The sequence below is a fragment of the Mytilus californianus genome, unplaced genomic scaffold (genome assembly GCF_021869535.1).
Source record: "Mytilus californianus isolate M0D057914Y unplaced genomic scaffold, xbMytCali1.0.p SCAF_8, whole genome shotgun sequence".
NCBI classification, from domain to species: Eukaryota; Metazoa; Mollusca; class Bivalvia; order Mytilida; family Mytilidae; genus Mytilus; species Mytilus californianus.
The window spans coordinates 84,348,259-84,371,543 of record NW_026262734.1 but is presented as its reverse complement, the minus strand read 5'-3'; the positions used below and the strand labels follow the sequence as shown (position 1 = coordinate 84,371,543).

General features: G+C 31.5%; 1 protein-coding gene across 1 annotated transcript in view; it reads right to left on the bottom strand.

Annotated features, from left to right (window-relative positions):
* Positions 1 to 23,285, bottom strand: part of LOC127712873 (uncharacterized) — a 94,964-nt gene that overhangs the window by 18,297 nt on the left and 53,382 nt on the right. The window contains exons 5-8 of the mRNA XM_052219477.1: positions 11,211 to 11,303; positions 10,453 to 10,516; positions 8,405 to 8,559; positions 5,467 to 5,985 (exon numbers count right to left, since the gene is read on the bottom strand). Coding sequence (XP_052075437.1) covers positions 5,467 to 5,985; positions 8,405 to 8,559; positions 10,453 to 10,516; positions 11,211 to 11,303 — 831 coding nt within the window. The remainder of the gene's footprint in view (positions 1 to 5,466; positions 5,986 to 8,404; positions 8,560 to 10,452; positions 10,517 to 11,210; positions 11,304 to 23,285) is intronic.

Below are 23,285 nucleotides of genomic sequence, written 5' to 3'. Positions count from 1 at the left end.
GAAAGTAGAATACTTTTGTTACATACATATGGACTGTTGTTGACATTGCAATTCACATGCATCTGGTACTAGTATCATTAATTCATGCATAATTACTAAAATCTTAGCATTTGTGCTAATTGTTAAGCGGTTTTTGTCTAAAATGGAAGTGGCTGCACTTGTGTTCAGTCTTAATATTTAAATATACGTTGTATTTGGTGATAATACATAACATATATGAAGGTTGGGACTGAACACGAATGCGGCCATTTCCATTTTAAACAAACACATCTGAAAAGTGACGTTTTATGGCATATTTGATAGATTTTTCATTTTTAAGCTTCAATTTAAGCATCTTTAATGACCAAATTAGTTCAAATCTTTTACAGAAACTAATTGAATCGACTGGAGAAGACACTTAAGTGTTAAAAAAGAATGTCAAAAATCTTTCATCAGATGCACTTCAAATAGTAGGCCAAAATAAGCCCCTACGGGACCATCTCCTGTAGAGAAATGCCAAAGTTGTTATTCCGATCATTTATAAATTAGTGTAACATGTGTAAATGGTAGTTTGAAAACATTAATGGAATTTTAATTCAATTTAATTAATACACAATATTCATGTTTAAGTGAAGTCAGGTTATATGCAATTTACAGCTCTTGGTCGACAAATTTGTTTTGTATATGACGAAGACGGTATGCTGTTGCATATACAGTTGATGCAGTGTGAGTTTGACTGTCCCTCTGGTATCTTTCGTCCCTCTTTTATGTTTATTTTCTATGTTTGAAATTCAATAAGCAACCCTATATTTCTTAACATTTTTGAGAAAGTATCATGTCAAAATTAATTATCTAAATATCAATTTCTACTCATATATTTGATCTGAATAAAATAAGACACATGTTGAATAATTATACTTCAAAAAGCTTTTATAAAAAAAAAAAAAAAAAAAAAAACAATCACACAGATTTTTTAACAATTGTGAATATAAATGTAAATATATGACAATATCAATTAATACTTGTTTTTCTTTGTTTCTGATGTAATCCACATGTTATGTTTTATATCAGTACAATCTTTGATTTTGACGTTGAGACCTATTATGTATTCAACATTATTTATTCACAAAAAGACGATATTTATGAAAATATTGTTAGTCCCTCTTTTACATTGTGTATGTGGAACATTCCAATAAACGTATTATAATAGGTTAAACCGTACGTAGGTTCTTTTTATACATGATTTAGGCGTGGTCGAAACGATATTTGTCAAATTGTAGAACCATGTGTTCATCAGTCCCTTTCTACGAAACATGTTTCTTGAATAAGGTACTTTAAAAATATAGTTATTTCAACATTTAAATTTGTGTATTACTTGTGTAGAGTTTGATTTAATGTGCATCTTTTTTTGTTGAAAAGATTCAAGACAAATTATGTTTTAAGTAACATCGATTTAAGGTAATGAACAATACACATGCATACGTAAACTATGTAGATGATTTGAGTTCCATTCACATTTTCAATTCAATCGGTTTTAGTACCGATTTCGATTTCGGTTTCGGCTTATGGTGACGATGTCTAATAGTATTTTAAAATTACTTATCTAATGAATTTATTTGTAAAGGTGGATTATTTTTAGCTCAGTATGTGTTGTCCATATGTGAATAAAATCCTTCAAATTTACACATAACGACAAATAATTCGTTATACAATATAATTTGTATATTTTTATGTATAAAAACAATAAAGTTTACGTAATAGTTGACCTAATCGTGTTTGAATAATACTGTATCACTCGTTTATTTAAGTATAGAGATTTTTCATTGTCAAATACAACGAACTTACGGTTACCTGTAGTTTCTTAAATGGGCTGACTTGGATGGTTGTCTCATTGGCAATCATACCAAATTTTTATTGCTTATTGATTTGTGTTTATCGACCAAGACTAATTCATCATTAAGCACGACTTCTAAGTTCTTCTCGTTGCCTTGTAGAAGACAATTTGGAAAACTTACGGCGCAGACGATGGTGCCGTAAGTTTTATAGAAGTTAATACTAATGCGAGACAATGTTGTGTCTGGCCTCCTGTAATTTGACCTTTCGTCATTTTTTGGGGTTTGTTTTGCCAAGATTTTATCGGAATTCCTCCAATTTATGAGTTTATATTCTCCCTTTAGTATTTTCCGTTTTACTTTCTTTGACAAACAGACACAAAATCGAGACCTTAGGTGGAAGTATGACCAGAGCTATTCTCTTTTGCAGCCGTCATCTCAGTACCAGAGTCTTTGACAAACGAGACAATTTCAATTTTGAAATTATGAACTTTCCTCACCTTACCAGCACTATCCAAACTCACCCGAATGGAATATGCTTATCTCAAGTTATACGCTATCCAAAATTGTGCAGATGTCACTCACACTTTGTAAAACGTCATTGGTGTCCGAGCAAAAAAATATTGAACCAGGGTTTTGCCAATGATTCGTCTCGTTTTTTGTATTTAAAGGTTCATCGGAAGGAACCAGGACCTAATAGATATATAGTCAGTATTCAATTCTTAAATAAAACAGTATGGTCAAGAGTTCTATATTATAGGTGCTGCTGTTGTGTATCTTCTGATTTTCCCTTCACTGATCTTGGTACTTTCCTGACCCATTTGGTCGTATGACTCTTGAGGTGGCTTGTTATCTATAGATCCGATTTTTCTCTTTCTGGCTTTGAGTGTTACTGATGCGTGTTAGTATGGAAGGACGCTTCGTACGCATGAACTTTTGATAGTGTTAGTTTCATTTTGTGTACGCTTATATATATATTTCTATTTTACTTATTTGTACTGTATAGGAACATGTGTAAACGTCATAATTTTTTACTATACAAAATTGGTTACATTTACGTATTTGTTGGATTCCTTGATAGGTTTAGTTGTATGTATGTCTGTTTTTTAATAGTATATTTAGTTATGGTGTCTAACTATGATATATGCACACTGTTTTTCGCTGATTGATCACAATTATTGTCACTTAAGCCAATTTTGTCTCTTCTGGTTGCTCTCAACATTTGTCAATATAATGCAAATTTATACAGCTGTCGCCCAGGTGGGAGGTGAAGTTGGATCTCAAACACGGATTAACCCACCATTTTGTCAGAACATGCCTGTATCAAGTCAGAAATATGTCGGATGTTTTCCACTCGACGATTATTGACAAAGTCTAACGTATAATTTGTCAGTTTTTAGGGACTTTTCCTTTTTAATTACCATAATATTCGGTAAAAAATCTATTTGGATAAACCCTTTGCTCAGATCTTAACATTAACGATGATGATGGATGGTTGGTAAAATATTTCATGTGTTTATGAAAATATTTTTTAATTGTTAGTCTGACATTTATCATATTGTAAGTTTTGAATTTTGCCGTACAAAGTTACATATTTGATGCACTGCTCTAGGACACTGTTTGGTAGATTTCTTTTCTTTTATTGTTGACTTCGTGGTTCGTAAAGTGGCCTTAATATACCTTATTTCCTTACACAGTTATCTTGTAAAATAAAGTTCTTTGGCTTTCCGTAAAATTAAAGTGTCATTCTAAAACTTGGAGAAAAGCATTACGACCAAAGAAGAATATTTTATTAAATACTGTCAAACCTGTATTAAGCAGTCACTCTTGGGAAGTACCAACTATGACCGCTCAAGAGAGTTGACATTATAAAGGAGGTTCCCAAAAATTCTTTATAATGTTTCCAATTAGTAATCTTATCGAACTCTCAGTAAATTAAAAAAAAATGGCAGAGTCCGGTGCTGTAAATTTGAAGAAAAATTTGAAATATGTTAATATTCGTATACTAATCATGGTAATAACATGAATAAGTCGTTGATACGGTTTTTAATGGAAACTGAAAGGAGTGGAACACGGGGAATTCACGAATTCATCGTCTATTGCCCGATCTCTTTATCATTTTGAATTTCACTTTCATTTTGACTCCAATACTGAATTCGTCATAATTTGTTTGGTAGTTCAATCATTAAAATGACTGTTATTAAAAGTTGAAAAGACGATTTATTGCCGAAATCAGGTGACCGCTGACCGCGTTAGACAGGTGACCGCTAAAACGAGTTAGTTTATATAGAGAAAACGTTAAAGAGGGTCTAAAAAGGCTGGTGACCATTGAACCGAGTAGGCCGTTAAGGCAGGTACCTGAACCCGTAACTTAGCCAATAATAATTTGTTTAGTTAATTATGTTCCGAAATTTAATGCTTCCTGACGTCACCATTTCGTTAACATCACTAACAATAACCAGTTGTTCTATCTATCTGAAGATCCCAGCTTGGCAGAAAGTGCGTAAAGATAATTAAAGAACATAAGGTAACTGCATTGTTTTTTTTAAATTTATTTTATTATAACATGTATAAGAATATTGATAAAATTCAAGCTTCTTTTTTTATTCTTTTATAATAGTTTACTATAAAAGTGATGTATATGATAGTTGTTTATCTATATAATAATATTAAGGTGAACCTTTATATACTTGCGTTCTGTTTCTTGGGAAAAACAAGGTAGGGTAGATAGGTAAACCATTTTGTTTAAATAGTTTACATAGATCGTGTTCCAGATTTTAAAGGTGTCCAAACCAGCAAATGTAAGGAGATTTAAATTTGCTATCTCAAACTTTTCTCAAAGGTGGTAGTTGATAAGCTTGGAATTTAAGGGTGGGTAAGCATGCAAGAACCATGTACCAATTAATTACACAAAATAATGCAGAAACAATAAGAGAAATTGCGGAGAAGCAACACCTAATTATACACTACTAAAATATCAGATATCACGGATGCACATTATACATCAGAGAGGCGAAAGATTTTTAAGGGATATTCAAACTCATCAGTCGAAAATAAACTAACAACGTCATGGCTAAAAAAGGAAAAGACAAATAGACAAACAATAGTACACAAAACACAACATAGAAAACTAAAGACTGAGCAACACGAACCCAACCAAAACTGGGGTGATCTCAGGTGCTCCGGAAGGGTAAGCAGATCAAATATATTCAATCCTTAACGTCTCTGTATAAAAGGACGGAGAGCACCACATTTTTTGCTTTTAGCATTCCCGATGAAGTTTACATAATGTATAAAAGGACGGAGAGCACCACATTTTTTGCTTTTAGCATTCTCGATGAAGTTTACATAATGTATAAAGAGGGTTAACTTTATGTTTCCTAACTAAGCAATTTTCTATCTAAACAACACTGAAAACTAAAGTCTAGGAAAACCTTAATGTAAAGAAGATTTAACTCTTATAATTTGTAAAATGTTTTCATTTATTGTATTGATTAATTTTTTTTATCGATACACTTACATGTATTTCTATTCTTTATTCTATAACACGTTTATAAGGTTGTGGTCATACATCATTTTTTTTTTAAAACTTTTCATTTTAGATATAAGATAGCTTCTTAAAATGTTGGGTATATCTATGGCGTTGATATATTTATCGATCGTCGCTGTCGCTGTCTCCTCTTCTAATCTTTGACCATATGCCTCTTCTAATCTTTGACCATATGCCACTTCTAGTATTTGACCATATTCCAATTCTAGTGTTTGACCCTATGTCACTTCTAGATTTCGAATTCTTGCCACTTCTAGACTTTGACTTCTTGCTACTTCTAGACCTTGACTTTTTGCCACTACTAGACTTTGACTTTTTGCTACTTCTAGACCTTGACTTTTTGCCACGACTAGACTTTGACTTCTTGCTACTTCTAGACTTTGACTTTTTTCTATTTCTAGACTTTGACTTCTTGCTACTTCTAGACCTTGGCTTCTTGCCACTTCTAGACTTTAACTTTTTACCCCTTCTTGTCTTCGACTTCTCACCACAAGAACATGTAATGGATCGTTTGCTGTTGGAGGTGACAACCCGATGATTCAATGGTTGAGGATTCATATAGTTGTTAATAAGATCACCTGTTCCATTGAAATGTATTTTCCCTAGAAGTCGGAACTGGTTTAGCTGCAAGAATATATCAAATTCAAGATTGAATACAGTTATGATTTTGTTTACAAAAATATAAAAGAACTACACAATTTATATTTATCCTATACTATATCTTTTAGATATCAAACCTGATTTGGGTATTATCTGTACAACAGATCACCACGGATATGTTCAAAAGGAGTGCGTTCAAATATAACAGCTGTTACAAAGGGATACGTAGATTTCGATTACTGAACGTATAGCTAGTCTAGCCGCTAAATAGATAGAGAATACAAAATGGCTACGGATAGGTTATTATAAATGATGTCAATTGGATAGCCTAGCTAAGTAGCATATCGTTCAACATAGATAGACATAGCGGCTATAATAGCTGCTACCATATTGAACGCAACCCTGGTCGTAGACACAAACTAATCCTCTTTTCCATTTTATGCGACTGGTAATCGGATTTTTACTTGAAATAAGCAAAATGACAGGCGCCACTAGGGGACCAGGGGAATGAATAATATAGCCTCCGCAAAACTGGAGGTCATCCCTGCTTCATGGTAGAGTCTGTATCGCTATATTATTAGCTTTCTTTTTATAGTGATTTGCCAACTTGATATTCATTTTATAATCTTTTACACAGACAGGTTGACTTTGTGCAATGTCTCTATTATACCAAATACACTATGATTTAATAAATTTATGCCTCATTAAAAGGAAGTAGTTTTCCATTTTACAACACCATTGATTGACATTTTAGTGATGTATCTAAATAAAACATTTGGTTGACCGTTATGGCATATGTGTTTCACAGATGACGACGGATATGCTCCAATTGTCATAACTACAATCTCATCCCTTTCCCCGAATGTGACCTACCGAATTAAACTTATCACCGGGTTTGAACTAATATTAACTACACGACAGATGCCACATGTGGAGCAGGATCTGCTTACCCTTCCGAAGCACCTGAGATCACCTTATTGTTTTGTATGGTTCTTGTTGCTCAGTCTTTGGTTTCCTATGTTGTTTTGTGTAGTGTTGTTTGTCTGTTAGTGTTTTTCCTTTTTAATCATGGCGTTGTCAGTTTATTTTTGACTATTGAGTTTGAATATCCATCTGGTATCCTTCGACTCTCTTTTAATTTAGTCTGGAAATTCGACATATTTTGAAATACAATGGATGTGGTGCTCCTGACAGGAATAAAATCAGAAGATTTAAACCTTCGTTAATTTGAATATAGAAAAAAGAGAATACACCATAACACCTGGAATAACATTTTTCACCAATTTTACTTATATCCATATAGTAAGAATATTTTCAGAGCTACACATTACTGATAAAAACAAATGTTTGCAATTTTACATGCATCGACGAACCTCTCTAACCGAAATAAAAATTATTTGTATATGATAGATATGATATAAAATAATTTTGAATGGAATTTTGGTTTTGGTTATGATTGTCCTCTACATTATATTCTTGGTCAATTTTATTAGAATAGCACCTCTGAGTCATTTTAGGTATTAATGTTTTTCAAATGTTCAGAAAAACACTAAAAGGTTGTTCAAATCTAAAAGAACACATATCAATCTAAAAGAAATCATATCAATCTAAGAGAACACATATCAATATAAAATAATTCATATGACTCTTAAATCCAATGAGTTTTAATAACAAAAAAACCTTGGAACTTTTAAAAAAGATTCCTAGTGTGAAATAGATTTAGGAGAAATAAGACCTACCTCTTTCGCCAAATCGTACATTCTTGTTTGTAACTATGCAAATTCTTCTAAAGGTATTTATTTGGTATCTTTTAATTTTGTGTCCTCTGTACATCTTGAAATTTTTAGAATGCATTTCAAAGCACACAGTGTCAATCAATAATAAGTCACAGTTTCAGTGAATTCATGATATTTACATTTTCTTGTCATTTTCACTTTTTATCTTAATCATTATTCAACTAATGAATTATATTACTTTTATAGACAACGTACGATTGGTATGTTCTAAGTGATTTTTTGATGTTTTTGTCTTTTGAATTTGGTGGATTGTCTTTTAGACATTAACTTAACATATGTTACTCAAGTGCACGTGTCCATGAGGATACATTTCACTCAATATTCAGCTCATATCAATTGTCCTGTAAGATGACGACCTTTGATTTTTGAGTTTGGTGCTCGGTTGTTTTTGGAAATATATATTTTGACCAGACAAAAAGGCACATAAATCAATGTTAAATTAGAAACAGATTTAAAATATATATTATTATGTCTGCTTAAGAATATTGTCAAAATTTTTTTGAAAACATCTTCAACTAAATCAAAAATCAAAAAGGAAGGCCATTTACACATGTTACATATATGTTTCTAATTTGTGTTGGTTTAAGAGCCCTTTGACTTATATCACATGATTCATATGTCTAAACATAAAATAAAGAAGCACAAACCTGATACTTGGAAATATAAATGTGTTGTTTAAAAATTGACCAGATAACGCTTTCATAGCACGGTGGTGTTGTTAGACTCCCATAGTATCTGTAGAAGCAGTCCGTTGATGGAAACAGCGAAGTCAAGTTGAATGATTTAAGAACGACATGGTCGTCTGTTTAAAAAGAATATAAAACACTTTATAATGCAGAATTATTTGTGTTTAAACAGTTGTGACTAGTTTGGATGATTCGCTGTTCTATGAACAAAAAGTGCCTTTTGTCTCAAACATCTAGCCAGTGGTCGTCCCTTGTCTTGACTTCTTTATAGAATTAGCAATTGTCTTGTTACGTTGAACGGTTTTAGATTGTCCATAGATGCGTTCAATTTGAACCACGTGTTTTCTAATTTACATATGTAAGACCCAATTGAGGTGTCCCGACGAAATCCACGAAAATTAGTATCCATCGAAAAAACATGATAAAATTGAATCCACATTATATTTTGTATAGTATTACGTAGTATGGAACGGAAGGGTATGATCTCTACGCCAGAGATTGGACCATCTTTTGCTCGATGTTGAGTCAGTACCAAATAGTTATACCGTGGCACTCACTATTATGTATAAATGTCATGTTTATATCGTTTTGATTTGATGTCATTTGAGGTTAATCGTGGTTAAGAGAAGTAACTTTTTTATTAAGTAATAGTTCTGTTTCAAAAGAAAAATAATAAAGCACTTTAAAAGACAGACATTTCTTAACGTATTGTTAACCATTTTAGGTAAACTTTAAATTTTGATTTAAATTTGAATGTGGTTACCTAAAAAGTCTATTTGAAAAGTAATACTCTGCCTTTTTCTTTACTTAAATAGATAAACAGATCATTGTCTATTATATTTCTCGTTATTGATCCATTGGTTGGTTTTTGGTGTTATATTTCGCAGCAACAGAGATGCTTAACCGAATCAGTAATTAATAAATTGATGATATTAAATGAAGATTGTGTAAAAAGAGGGGCCCCAGTTTAAATAAGACACAAGACGGAAATACATTTTTGCAACAGGAATTGTAATATGGAGAATTGGAGAGGATAAAAAAATCGATCTTAAAAAAACCGTCTCATTTTGATTTATTCACCCTTACATTTTACTACTCTGAATTATTTGCGCTGAACGGGTCTTTCCTGATAGGCCAACTAAATGAAATTCATCCCAATGAAGGTGGGGATTCACTCGAAGTCGCTCCCAGATTAAATTAACGACATCTAGAACATCAGCGTAAAACGGGTAGTTGATGTGAGTGTTGATACTTGTCAGAGACCTGTAACATTTAATTCTGTGTGTGTTGCTGTAATGGCCCAGTTTGTCAGTATAAGTACCCAGATATAGCGATATTGGGCGGCTGGTGTGATTTAAGGTCGGCCAGAACGTTGACTGTCAGCTGTTAAACCGGATTGCTGGTACCGTTGCAAGAGTCTCAAAATCGGCCTCTGTAAATGCGACTGCATTCTGTGATTCATTGACTTGGTTACGACTAATGACGATTTTAAGGAAAGCTGTTTCTTGTGTTTGCATATAGTAGCAGGTTGGAGATATAATTGATCGACTTTATTTAATTAAACGGTTACAATGCAGTTGTATTTTATGCATATTACACCCGCTTAACCATAAGGCATGATATGCACGTGTAACTTACCTAAGTATTCATGTACGCCTTTCATATGCAGCGCTACTCGTGCAAGGTCACGATTGATTAGGAATCTTAAATTCAATCTTCCGAAATATAAATTTCAACATAATTATGTGTTTATGTCTTAATTTCGCTTTCCCATAATATCTTTCAAAGACTGTTTCTAACATATATACATGTATGAATGAAACTTGTATGTTCAGTTTTATGTTGTCAACTGTTTAATATATATATTCTGTTTTTGAAGGAAGAGAAAGGTCTCTAAATTGCACGACGCTCAATATGGAAATCCTTTGATTCATTCCAAAGTCTCAGTATAATTTTAAAATAAATAAGTTCCCATGATTCGATTCAAATTCACGAATTTATCTTATTACCTTTATGCTGTATATCATGTAAATGATTGATGATCTCGTCAAACTTGTGATTATGTCGCCCAACCTGGAAAGAAAAGGTATTTAACCATCAATGTGTAAAAAATTACAAAGCTTTAAAATCTTGCAACATGTAAATTTAAAAAGGAGAAAAACAAATCTACTACACAATTAAAGTTAAAAATATGGCAATTTTTCTTTCTCATGTTCAATCCCTATCAAGTCTTTCTTTTTTAGGTTAAATATTTTGATTTTTTCCAGCAACTTACGATTATTCATAATTTCAACTTGCAAAACATGTTTTCATTCCGATAGAACTATTTTACTCGTAAAAAATTCAGAGCATTCAACGTTCCTATGTGAGCTTTATTTTTTTAATAAATTGGTCGATTTTATATTTCTTGAAGACAAGACATGTTTGAGAAAGAAAAGTGAAAAAAGTATTTTTTTTTATCGAAAATAAGTAAAAAAAAAACATCAACACATAAAACTTATAGGAAATAATAGAACATAATTTTTTTTTCTTTTAATTCAAAAAAATATTGTCTGTCCTGAGAGAAAAAAAAAGTATGCCCACAAAAGATGAATGATCCATGGCTTAAGAATGTGAAGTCTTCAGAAGTCAATTGTATCTATACATTTAAAAGTGAGTTTATTTTTCATACATACATTTCTCTCAATGCTAACCTCTTTCAAATCACACACAGAGCGAATAGATTTTACGTTATTTTGTTTCTATTGAACGTTGTAGTACTACTTACATCAAAAAGGAAGCCTAAAATAGCAAGACCATTGGTACAATTCATGGACTCATTAACAGAGGAGAATCTGTCAGTATGCATCACTACATGCATCTAAAAGAAAAACATCGTGTAGAAAGAACATAATAGTTTATTTTATATTTAGTATGTTTTGGCATTGCCACCTTAGTGTTATAGTTTTACACATATATACTGTTGAATTCAGAAATGATTAAAGGTGTCTTACCTATGTTAATCTAGATTTCTTGCAAGTTCATATTGTTATTGTCTTTTAACTCTACTTTTAAAATTGTGAACAGTATTTAATTTCATTTTTTAACTTACTTGCTGTAATGTTGGTAGCTGGTCCAGTCAAAATTTCTATATCACGTGGTAAGATTTAAAGACATACTGTCTAGATAGGCAAGGTAGGAGGTTTATGCACCGGTAAACCTGGTTTATCCCCATAAGACACATTTTGTGTCTGTTCCAAGTTAAACTATTTGACTTTGTATTTTTCGTTGCATTAAGACCTTTTGTATGGTTTTTTTTAAGCCATGTGTTCAGTGGATGTTGCTTTCGTAGTATTATCTAATATGTTTGGTTATTCCAGTTATCCTTATACTTTCTATTGTCTACAAATTTAACGTGCATGTGTCTGTGCTAATAATTATGTGTATGTCGTTGGCCGTTTTGAAAAACGAGGGCTACATCTTGTAAGACATTATCTTCATTTTCTTAAGAAATAGTAGTTAAAGTATATTCCGTGTGCTATCGTTGTATACACTCATGGATGATCTCGTCGTAAAAAATAAAACAGGACTATATAAATGTCTTGCGTCCGAAGCACTATTCTGGATCTAGTATATTTTAATATATATCTTATAATCCTATCAATTGTAAAAAGTCTTGGATTTGTTTTTCAAACGAGTAAAACAAATTCAAAATTTGTCTTTTTGATGTTTTTAAAGAGAGCATGTGGCATGTCGAACGATAGTACATTGAAAATACATTAGTTATATTATAAGATGACTAAAGTTTTATATTCATGATATTAGATAGAACAAGAATTTAAAAAAGGGTAAAATACATAAAAGGTACCCAGTGATCGTATGGATTGAACTTACTTCCATAGAGAAATGTTTTCCATTGATTTCATGCTCTGATCCTCTTTTATCCTCTGATCCCCAGTGGAAGGTGAACTGTTCCACAACATACGTTCCTGGTAATCTTCCACCACATACCTCTAATCCATGACCCTTTAGTCCAACTTGCACTGGATTTTTTTCATATAATGATTACGCATTATTAGCATAAAAATTCATCAAAACAGAAAACAAGACGTATACATGCTGAGCGTATATTAATGCAACGTTCAAGATATCTCATATACTTTATAACTCTATAGAAAATAGAAAATATCTAATATAATTTATAATACATATCTAAAATATTGTATTATTTGATAAGTACGTCTAAACAAGTGACAACTCTACGACAGATCAATCGATTGGATCACCAGTGAAGGTGATACACGGCTGAAAACACATATTATATTCATAATTGCTCTAAATATCAGCACAACAATGTTGAATCTTCAACTTTGCGGAAGCAAATATTTATTCTTTCCTCGCCGGGATTCGAACTCATGCTATTAAGATATCGTGACAACATGGCCTGCAATGTGTCCAGCGCTCTAGACCACTCGACCACCTAGACTGAACTAAAAATTCAACTTTCGGTAGCCTAGTGTCCTCGTCAGTAGAATCTAGAGTTGTAACACACTACATGATATATTAGGCTTGAAGATGGAATTGATTGCAGATTAGCTAAATTATCTGTCGTAAAGATTAATATATCGGTGTTGTCACGATATCCCAATAGCATGAGTTAGAATCCCGGCGAGGGATGAGCAAAAATTTCTTCTGCAAATTTGCAGATTTAACATTGTTGTGCTGATATTTAGAGTAATTATAAAACATTGTATTACATATACATTATCTAAGATAGCTCTTACACTTTATAAAATATCAAATAAATTGTTTGAAATATTGTATAAATATAGGATAGTTATAAGGGGATGTATTATGATTGCCAATGATATATTGTCAACTGGGGTCCAGATGACGTGGGATTTAAGCAACTATACATCACTAAAAGGAATGAAGAAAACCTATGCAGTGTATGCAGCTATAAAAGACCCCAACATGACAAAATGTGAAAATCTGCATACTTAACCACAAACGGCCTGATTTATGCCAAAATTATAAACGAAACACAAAAATGACGGACAACCTCTGAATAACAGGCTCCTGACTTAGAATGTGATAGGGTTTTCTTTATACGATATCATATAATTTTTATCAGATATCTTACTTACTTGGTAAGGTATCGTTTATAAAATACAATATATATCTTTTGTGGGAAAAAAATAGAATGTCGCAAAAAAATTATAAGATATTTGTTAAGATCAAAAAGATAATTTATATAATTCATAAGATATCTTATATATTTCATTTGATATCTTACTAACTGTGAATCATATAAGATATCTTATTAAGAATAAACGATTACTATAACATGTTTGAAATATAGAATATATCTCATAAAGGTAAAAAACCACTAATTCGGCCCCGGTCAGAAAGATCATACTAGAAAGTAGTACATATTTTTAACAAAATAGTTCCTACGCATAGCTGTAACTTTGTAAATAAGTAAAATATTAGAGTAATTTTGGTATCAAATAAAAGCTTAAGGACTTGTAATTGCTGTAGAAGCCTTGTTTAAAGTTTGTCTTAAATAATAAAAAAAAATATATGAAATTATATTAGGAGGGCAAATTTGCCCTGCTGTTCAGAGCAGAAGTACCTATTTTTGTACTACCAAACTGCCGGGAACAAGTGTGCTCTAATGCAATTAACGATATGTTAAATTTATCAGCACAAGTAAGGATAAGGTATAGTTTTGACATGAAATGACTGCCACTTTATTTGAACGTAAGAAAAAGTAGACATTAATGCATCAAATTGCAAAATAACAGAAAGTGATGGGGGCTATGAATTAAAGGTTTTGTTCCTAAAGAATAATAAGAATTATCATGAACGTTGAATGAATATAAATCGGTACGCTATATGTATACCAACGACACAAAACGACTCGTAATACAACACCTGAATATACATGATTACAGAAGTCAAAATGCAGTTGTGTCTCATCAGTAAGATAAATAAAAAAAAACTCATTTATTCAAATGTATCTTGAAGTACATTTGTTCTAAAGTTACAGTCAATGATTTGAAATACTTAAAATCATTTGATTTAAGTCAACATGGTCAATGTAAGTGATAAAAATCAGGTACTTAAATCAGTAAAAACAAAACCCAAATAGGAAATTTCCAGGCTGTACTTTCAAAGATATCTTTAATTGTAAATTGTAAAACAAAATAAAAGAAAAAACAAAACAACAAATAACAAACAATCAAATATTAACAATTACTCAAATGAATAAAATAACATTTACAGTGAAATATTGATAAAACAGTTTATCAATAAAAATTCAAAGATATTAACGCTGGAAAATGTTCAGTTGACAAATAAATGTCGCTTTGAAATTACCTGATTACTGATGTTACAATATATCCAGTCTATTAATTTTCTGTAATCATCATATGATAAGTTTGAAATATATAATATCATATCTTTTGTACGTTTTGAAAGAGTTGATAACGTAGTGACTTTCAAGAATATTTCATATCAATTACTATGAAAAATGAATTACTTTCCAAAAAATACTTTCAAAGAAGATGAGGAATGCACCGTTCATGAAATTTAGTTTTTATCTTGATTTGTCGCTTCATAATAGATTTACGAGATGTGAACACCGGTAAACTACTATAGCCTTATATTACATATGGTGTAGCATTCTACTTTTTCATCGGTTATTACGATCACGTGATGCATTGGTTACAAAGTATATGGACTGTTTTATAAATATATTGACGGTCAATATAAAAAATCTTGCAAAACGCTATGTTTTTATTCATATATATATTGGTTGTTAATATTGAAAATCTTGCAAAATGCTATGCTTATATTTATATATATATATATTGACGGTCACTATTAAAAATCTTGCAAAATACAATGTAAAATACACAGAAAGAACATTGAGGTCAATTTCCATAATACACAATGTACTGGACATATGTAATATATAAATTAAGGACTTTCACTCATTCAATACGTTATATATGGACATGTTAGATTATATTGAACCTCGAACTTCTTCCTCGGTTAATATAATCTAAACAGGTCAATATATAACGTATTGACCTCGTCAAAAGTCCATAATTGATAAATATTAAACTAGCTTTAGATAATTGAGAGTGATCTAGATCTTAAATCGGTACTTTGTTTGTTTTGAATATCTTTTTGTTTTTGGGCTTGGAGACAAATCCTTTCCCATTGATGCTCATGGTTTGTAAAAGTGTTGAACTATTATGCCACTCAACGCTGTCCAATGTCAGGTTGGAGGATTGAGCTATTGGAAACATGTTTATATGGTTATAATATTTCTGTTCCTGTCCCAAGCCTGGAGCTTTTAAATATATTTCGAGACGGACTGAGGACACAAAGTTTTACAAATGTGTGATTTTTTTATGATTTGTCAGTTTTAGTTGTTAAATGTGAGATTCGTCATACAAATCGGCACAAATAAGACCAGTATTGGAACGCACTGTATATGTTTTTATACTGTGAATTCATTTATTTTCGTGGGTACCATTTTTCGTGGATTGAGAATACTTTTCATTTTCGTGGATATTTGATTTTGTGGTTTTGCCAAAGTCTGCATACATTCCTATGTAAAATTTGTAGTTCGTTGAAAATTAGAATTCGTGGTTCCCACATAACATTGATAATATTGAAAAGTTATTAAGAATTTTTGAAGCAAAATACTATTTATTGACACACTTTTGCTATTCCTTTTTGAACCTTTGAAAATTTAGTTGGAATGCCTAGATAATTTTTCATTGTTATTGATATTTTTATCTATTATGATTAATTGCCTTGTAAGGCCACATCAATTTGATTCCTAGTTCTTTTGATTTCCCCGCTCCTGTTTTGGAGAAATTGAATTTTCTATAAGAAAAATTTTACAGCTTCTGCAAATTTGTTGTCCGCATGCCACTTCAAAATCCCCGATCCTTGTTTCAACAGGCATATACCTATCTGTCTTGGATGAAATGAATTGTATATTCCTATGAACTTTCTTAAAAATCACAGAAGTATTTGATTTTGATGAAACCTCATATACCATGTTAGTCTTTTGGTATGCAACAGAACGTTTCTTTTGTCAAGGGGAATTTATAGAGTACCAACAAGACCAATTAAGGTGAAGGTATTGTCATTGCCATGCTCACCAAAATTAGGGGTGTGTATTTCGTTCAACCACTTCTAGTCAAGCTAAAGAGTTTTAAATGAATTGCTGCTTTAAGGGGCAAAAGGAAAGAGTATTTTCTTCGGTCAGAATAATGAATCTGAATGGAGTGACAGGCATTTTAAGGGAACATTTCAATACATTGGGATCTACATGTATAGCAATATAACTATCTTGCCCAGCATGTTGTTTAAGTACAAAGCAAGAATTATTCAAATCGCTCATTATTTTGATACTGAATATGGATGAATAGTTCCAACTGGATGTCAAGCAGCCAATAAACAATCATTACCATATAATGAAAACAACTTTTATCAAATATCTTTCAGGGGTATTTGTTTGGATACATACACATATTTTGATTTTATTCAACATGTGTCATTTACTTAACTAACATAATACCTCTTGTGAAACGATTGAATCGCTTTCATTAAACCTTCACCCTAAAGGAGAGTACCATAAACTGATATGCACGACAAAAATGTTTTACTAGATAAATAAAAAGATTGCAGTGGTTGCTATGCTTCCTAAATATATATATATATATATATATGGATTTAAAATTCACGCCGACAAAGCTTACTTGAAGAAAATAACCAAAATTAACCATATTAACTAAACCACAGTGAGACAAGAAAGTCTGGAATGGTACAGGAACCAATGAATCAAACTATATGCATTAGAGCATCTGACGTCCTCCTCGTTTTTCGATGAAGTAACCCAGTTATAAGATGTACTTAAATTGTACAAAATCTAAATCGCACAATTTAAAACAAATATAAACCGCTCGCTTCACTTGTGGAGCACTCACTTAAAAAAATACTAATTTTCAAGAAAAAAATAAAAACAGAAAAATTTCGCTCGCTCGCTCCATATTTTTTGGAGCAGTTGTCCAAAGAACTAAACATCAAAATGGTGTTGCCTAAGCAATCATTATCATCCTACTCTCGTTTTCACATAAAAAGAAAACAAACTAAAAACAAACAGTCAGACAACAACTGATGTTCTACGATCCTACGCTCCGAACTCTTGAGTTTACGGAAAGTGCTTCATATCTTGTAATTTCATTTCTTGCATATTTGCAACCAATGTCCTGCAAATTTAATTTACTCGTCAGTTGTTGTCTTATGTCATATATTAATGTTTATAATACTATAGTGTTAATAGCAGATCATTGACTGTTTTGTTAAATAGATTCACACCGTTTACAAAATTGAGACGATTCAGTGCTTGATATAGTGTATAGACAATTGTTTTTAAGACTGTATTGTAACGTATGATGTCTATTCATGTGTGAACTTGTCAGAACATTTCTGAAGGTCAGTGGATTTATAAGTGAATTAAGGTGGCGCTAGACTGTTATTTTGAGAAATTTTAAGAAATTTGAATTATTTACTAACCTTAGAATGAATGAGAATGATATTTTCAACAATATCTAAAATATTTCAACAAGAATGTAAGACTATAAATAATATTTTAATTTTATGGATGTATGTAAAATTAAGAGTTGATTATTCTTTACAATAGTCGAAACTAAGTTTTCATCAGTTTTAGAATGTTTACCCCGCGTGTGAAAGAAATCCGAAAGAAATTGACTATATCTCTTCTTTTTAATACATACCTGTATGGCCGTTATTCGTAATTTCAAGACTGACATTCTTAGCCGGAGATAGCTTACTAAAATCAAACTTTCCCAGTTTTGTATCAGTCTTGACCTTCGATGTCTTGATATCTATTGGAGACTGTTGCTTTCCACCACATGTCGGAAATAAGTCCTTCCAATGTTCTGGATCTAATTTGAACCAAAACAAAAATGTAGTTATTGTCTTTTAAAACAGCAAAAATATGTATAGCAAATAAGGAAAGAGTATTGTTTTGCAGATTGATTTTAATATAATATTAAATACAAAATGTGTCTATCAATCTATTGATGACGACTTAACGCTTCGTCAGCAAACACGTATCACCTCGCCTTGTATACCTCTTATGTCAATTCAAGACAAATCATTAGAAGACAATCAAACTCCGCCTATATATATTATCATTGTTTAAACAAAGGAGAAACACATTCAAATGAAATTGTAAAAACTAAAACCAATATATAATTATAATTAAAGTAATTGAAAATTATAAAAAAAAAGTGCAAAAAAACCTTATATAATTGACAAGTAAAACACATGTCTTATTAAACTTTTTCAATATAATAATATTGATTAATTGATTACCGTTTTGTTTTTTTTATTACAAGGTTACTTCCGGGTCAACCTTGTGATACGTGATCAAATAAAAACAAAATTCATGTCTATTTAAAATATGAAATGTAGAGATGAAGACAGCATATCTTATAACAATTATCTTAATATTGCGCTTTCATATATTGTAACTGTGCTATCAAGATCGATGTTTTGACTATATAAACGGTGATTATATTCATTCATTGACCGTATACATATAGAATAAGGAGATGTGGTATGATTCCAATTAGACAAATAATGATCAGAGACTTAAGAACGAAGATGCAACTATAAGTCATCATACAGCCTTCAACAATGAGCCAAACCCAAAATAGCAAAGCATGTTTTTAAAAGCTACGATATGACAAAATGTTAAATATTCAAAAGTGAAATCCAACGGCCTTATTTAGTTCAAAGCAACAAAAGAAATACAATTATGATATAAAGCAACTACTAATTTTCAGGCACACACAGAATGTTGTGGGTTTAGATGTAATTGCGGGCACCAAATCTTCCCATGAACCGTAACAGTAGTGTATTTGAAACAGCACCACATAAGAACAAACTATAAACAGCAGTTGAAAAAGGTTTGACTCATCAGAATAATACAAGGTCAAAAAAAAAAAGTTCGATTGTTTTACGGAGCAGGTTTGTAAACACATACGCAATTTTAACTAAAACAGTTTGAACAAACAATTAAAGAAAAATGTTATAGAAAAAACATTTTAGGTTACAAAAACTATCTTTGAGTGTAGAAGGAAAGCTTGATGATTAATCCAAAATAAAAGCACAGACATTTGTTTTTTCTCAGAAAATTTAACACAGCAGACAGATATCTTCTAAAAGATTTCGAGAAAGAAGATTTTAAAGCAACATTCATTCAAGAATGCTTGAAATGAAACACACAGTTTAAATAAAAACGACATTAAACTAGTCACCTATCAACCAAAAAAAAAAACAAACAAACAAACAAAAAACAACAGAGTTAGTGATGAGAACTAACAAAAAACAAAATTTAGTAAACTTCTAAACCATAAAAGATTAAAAACACTTTTTTTTAAACTGTCAAATTAACCCAAAATACGTAGATTTTTTTTAATGATACTACAAAAGAGAATCTTATATTTCCAAATCTTATGGATAATGCAAAAACTAATGACACTATAAAATCCCCAAAATCACCAACAAGTAAAAGGAATAAGCACGAGAAAAGATGTGGTATTTTGTGACAAACGATATTCCTTAGATTTACATCCTTTTTTGAAGACATTAGGGTTTAAACACTTTTGGATTTCGTATAATATAATCTATACGACATGTATTCCTAAATTACAGCTAAATAATTGATTTGCATCTCTTGCATATTCCCGACTGACGTTACAGTTTCTGTTCTTTAGACTCATTTTGATTTAAGGTTGTCACGTATATAAATATACATCGCAAACAGTGAAACTAACGATCCCTTAGTGTTATTATTTTTTTCTGGATGCTACAAGTCTTTGTGACAATACTTCTATACCTAAATTCAACCCTCAAAGATATAAGTAATCAGAAGCAAAAAGGACGAAACTGCATGACATCAAGAGGTTTTTCCACAAAAGATCGTTGGACGCTAGTGAGATATAGAAACATTTGTTGATAAATGTTTTTAAACAATTTTATCAAAGGCTTTTCTCCTTTCTGAAAATGTATGTTTACACGCTTCCTTTTTGTTTGCTTTGTTCATTGTGTCCTCATAGCTGTCATTTGGTTGTGTGCGGATGACAATGAGATACAGTGGAGATCACTTCTAACCTCGCATCAGAACTGTCAGAATAATCTGTCATAGAACTGTTCTAAACTGTCCTAGAACAGTTCTACCTAGAACAGTTCTACCCTAGAACTGTTCTAAGTAGAACTGTCAGAATCAGTTCTATGTAGAACTGACCAAATCAGTTCTAGGTAGAACTGTCAGGATCAGTTCTAGGTAGAACTGTCAGGATCAGTTCTAGGGTAGAACTGTCCAAATCAGTTCTAGTCGTAGAACTGTCAGCAGAACTGACCAAATCAGTTCTAACCGTAGAACTGTCAGAAGAACTGACTAAATCAGTTCTAACCGTAGAACTGTCAGGATTGTAGAACAGTTCTAAATGACGTCACTGCAGTTAGAGAAATGTTAAAACAGTGCTGTGAGAATTTTTTAATATATATTATATTCTTTTGACTTATTTATATGTAAGACAAAGAGTTCTTAAAACTGTTTTATGGATATAACTGACTAAATCAATTCTAGCCGTAGAACTGACCAAATCAGTTCTAATCGTAGAACTGTTCTAGTCGTAGAACTGTTCTAGCCGTAGAACTGTTCTAGTCGTAGAACTGACCAAAGATTTGGTCAGTTCTAGGTAGAACTGTCTAAAACTGTTCTAGAGTAGAACTGTCAGGATCAGTTCTAGGTAGAACTGTCTAAATCAGTTCTAGGTAGAACTGACCAAATCAGTTCTAGGTTAGAACTGTTCTAGCTAGAACTGTCTAAAAGGTGTCAGGATGACAGTTCTACATACTGTCCTAGAACAGTTCTCCTGACAGATTCTACCAGATTTGATGAGAGGTTAGAAGTGATCTCCACTGTAATAGGGAGTATGTCCAATTAAATCATAAACACTTTGTAAACTTGTTAAGATCCGCTATACAAAATAAACCAAAGCAAAGCAAAATTCGGATAAGGAATCGGAGCTTTGCACGAAGGAAAATTTTCTTTAATATAAAATTATTTTAAAATTTCATTACAGCTAATTTCAATTTAACAAATAACAATATCATCAATGTTTTACATGTGACAAATTTTACAATCAATTGAACACAAAATAGATAAAATGTGATTAGATTAAATCAAATTCTATTTCATTTATATTAGAATGGGAATTTTCTTTAAAAAATGTTTACACATTACGAAATCCAAATCCCAACCCAAAATAGAATATATAGTTTCAGTGATTAATCGAGATGTTAATTAAGGGCTCTACAGGATACAGATAATGTGATGTTCGTTTTTCATATGTGTTAAATGCAATTAAACCATCATGGGTCAATGCTTTACAAAACAGTTCTTTTATTAATTATATTTGTGCTAAATTGTTAGTTTTGTAAATGCAATTACGCTCATGTTGATCAAGGTAAAAAGGACTTATTATAGATCATGTGTTACACTTGAGCGATACTCTTATCAGAAAAATCTGTAATGAAAATCATCTTGAAACTTACAATCATAATTACAAATATACAGTACATCTATAAATCTGAACACGTACGCTATGGAGTGTATTGCCACGATTTGAAAATGAAAATCTACCTTTTTCCATATCATTCAAAAATGGAGACGATCAAAATATGAAATATTTAAATGAACGGTTCTGATAATACAATTGGTATTCAATATGAAAGAGATAGTCATGTAACATGGCCATGCATATATTAATGATCATTGTAATATTTTCAGTTGGACGTTCGGGAGTCATCTACATTCTACCACCAACATCATGTAACAAATGGTCTTGATCCGGTTTTTATATTCGTAATTATCAAACTCCGTACAGTGATCGTTTGCTTTCCCGAACTATTTTCCTTTACTCAATCATGTGTAGAGTAGTATGTGGATCGGAGTTGGAACTGCCGGGGAGTTTGCGTAATTATGAGCGTCATGTTTTTTTTAAAAGCCGACTAGATATTTGACAAAACACTTACGTATACCATGATGATATCCCCATGTATGAACTGAAAAGAAATAAAATGAGATCAGTAAGAAATTAGGTTTGTGGGGTTTTGTTTTCTTCCAAGAACAACTATATTATATTTTTCTTTGCTGTTATGACAACTCATAACAATGCCATTGTCACTAACTCAACCTCCGAGGTTGTTTCTGTTCGGATTAGCTTAGCATCTATGTAATTGAAACAAACAAAAAGATAAACACTGCTCACTTATTTATACATATTGCTATTGATTAAAAGGACACTGCTCACTTATCCAAACATGTTGACCTTGAGTAAATAGGACACTACTCACTTATCTATACATATTGCCCTTGAATAAAAAGGACACTACTCACTTATCTATACATATTGCCCTTGATTAAAAAGGACACTGCTCACTTATTTATACATATTGCCCTTTAATAAAAAGGACACTATTAACTTATTTATATATGTTGTCCTTGAGTAAAAGGACACTGTTCTCTGATTACTCATATTGCCTTTGAGTAAAAGAAAATACATCTATAAATAAAACAATGCTGTGGCAGACGCAATAGACTATATCGACATTTATTTTTACCAATATGAAGTTTGGTACCACCAATAATTATACGTGCGTCAACGTAAAAGCATAAATACCAGAATAGAAGTATATACAAGACAGTTAAGGAAATGTATTACACGGTATATATTAA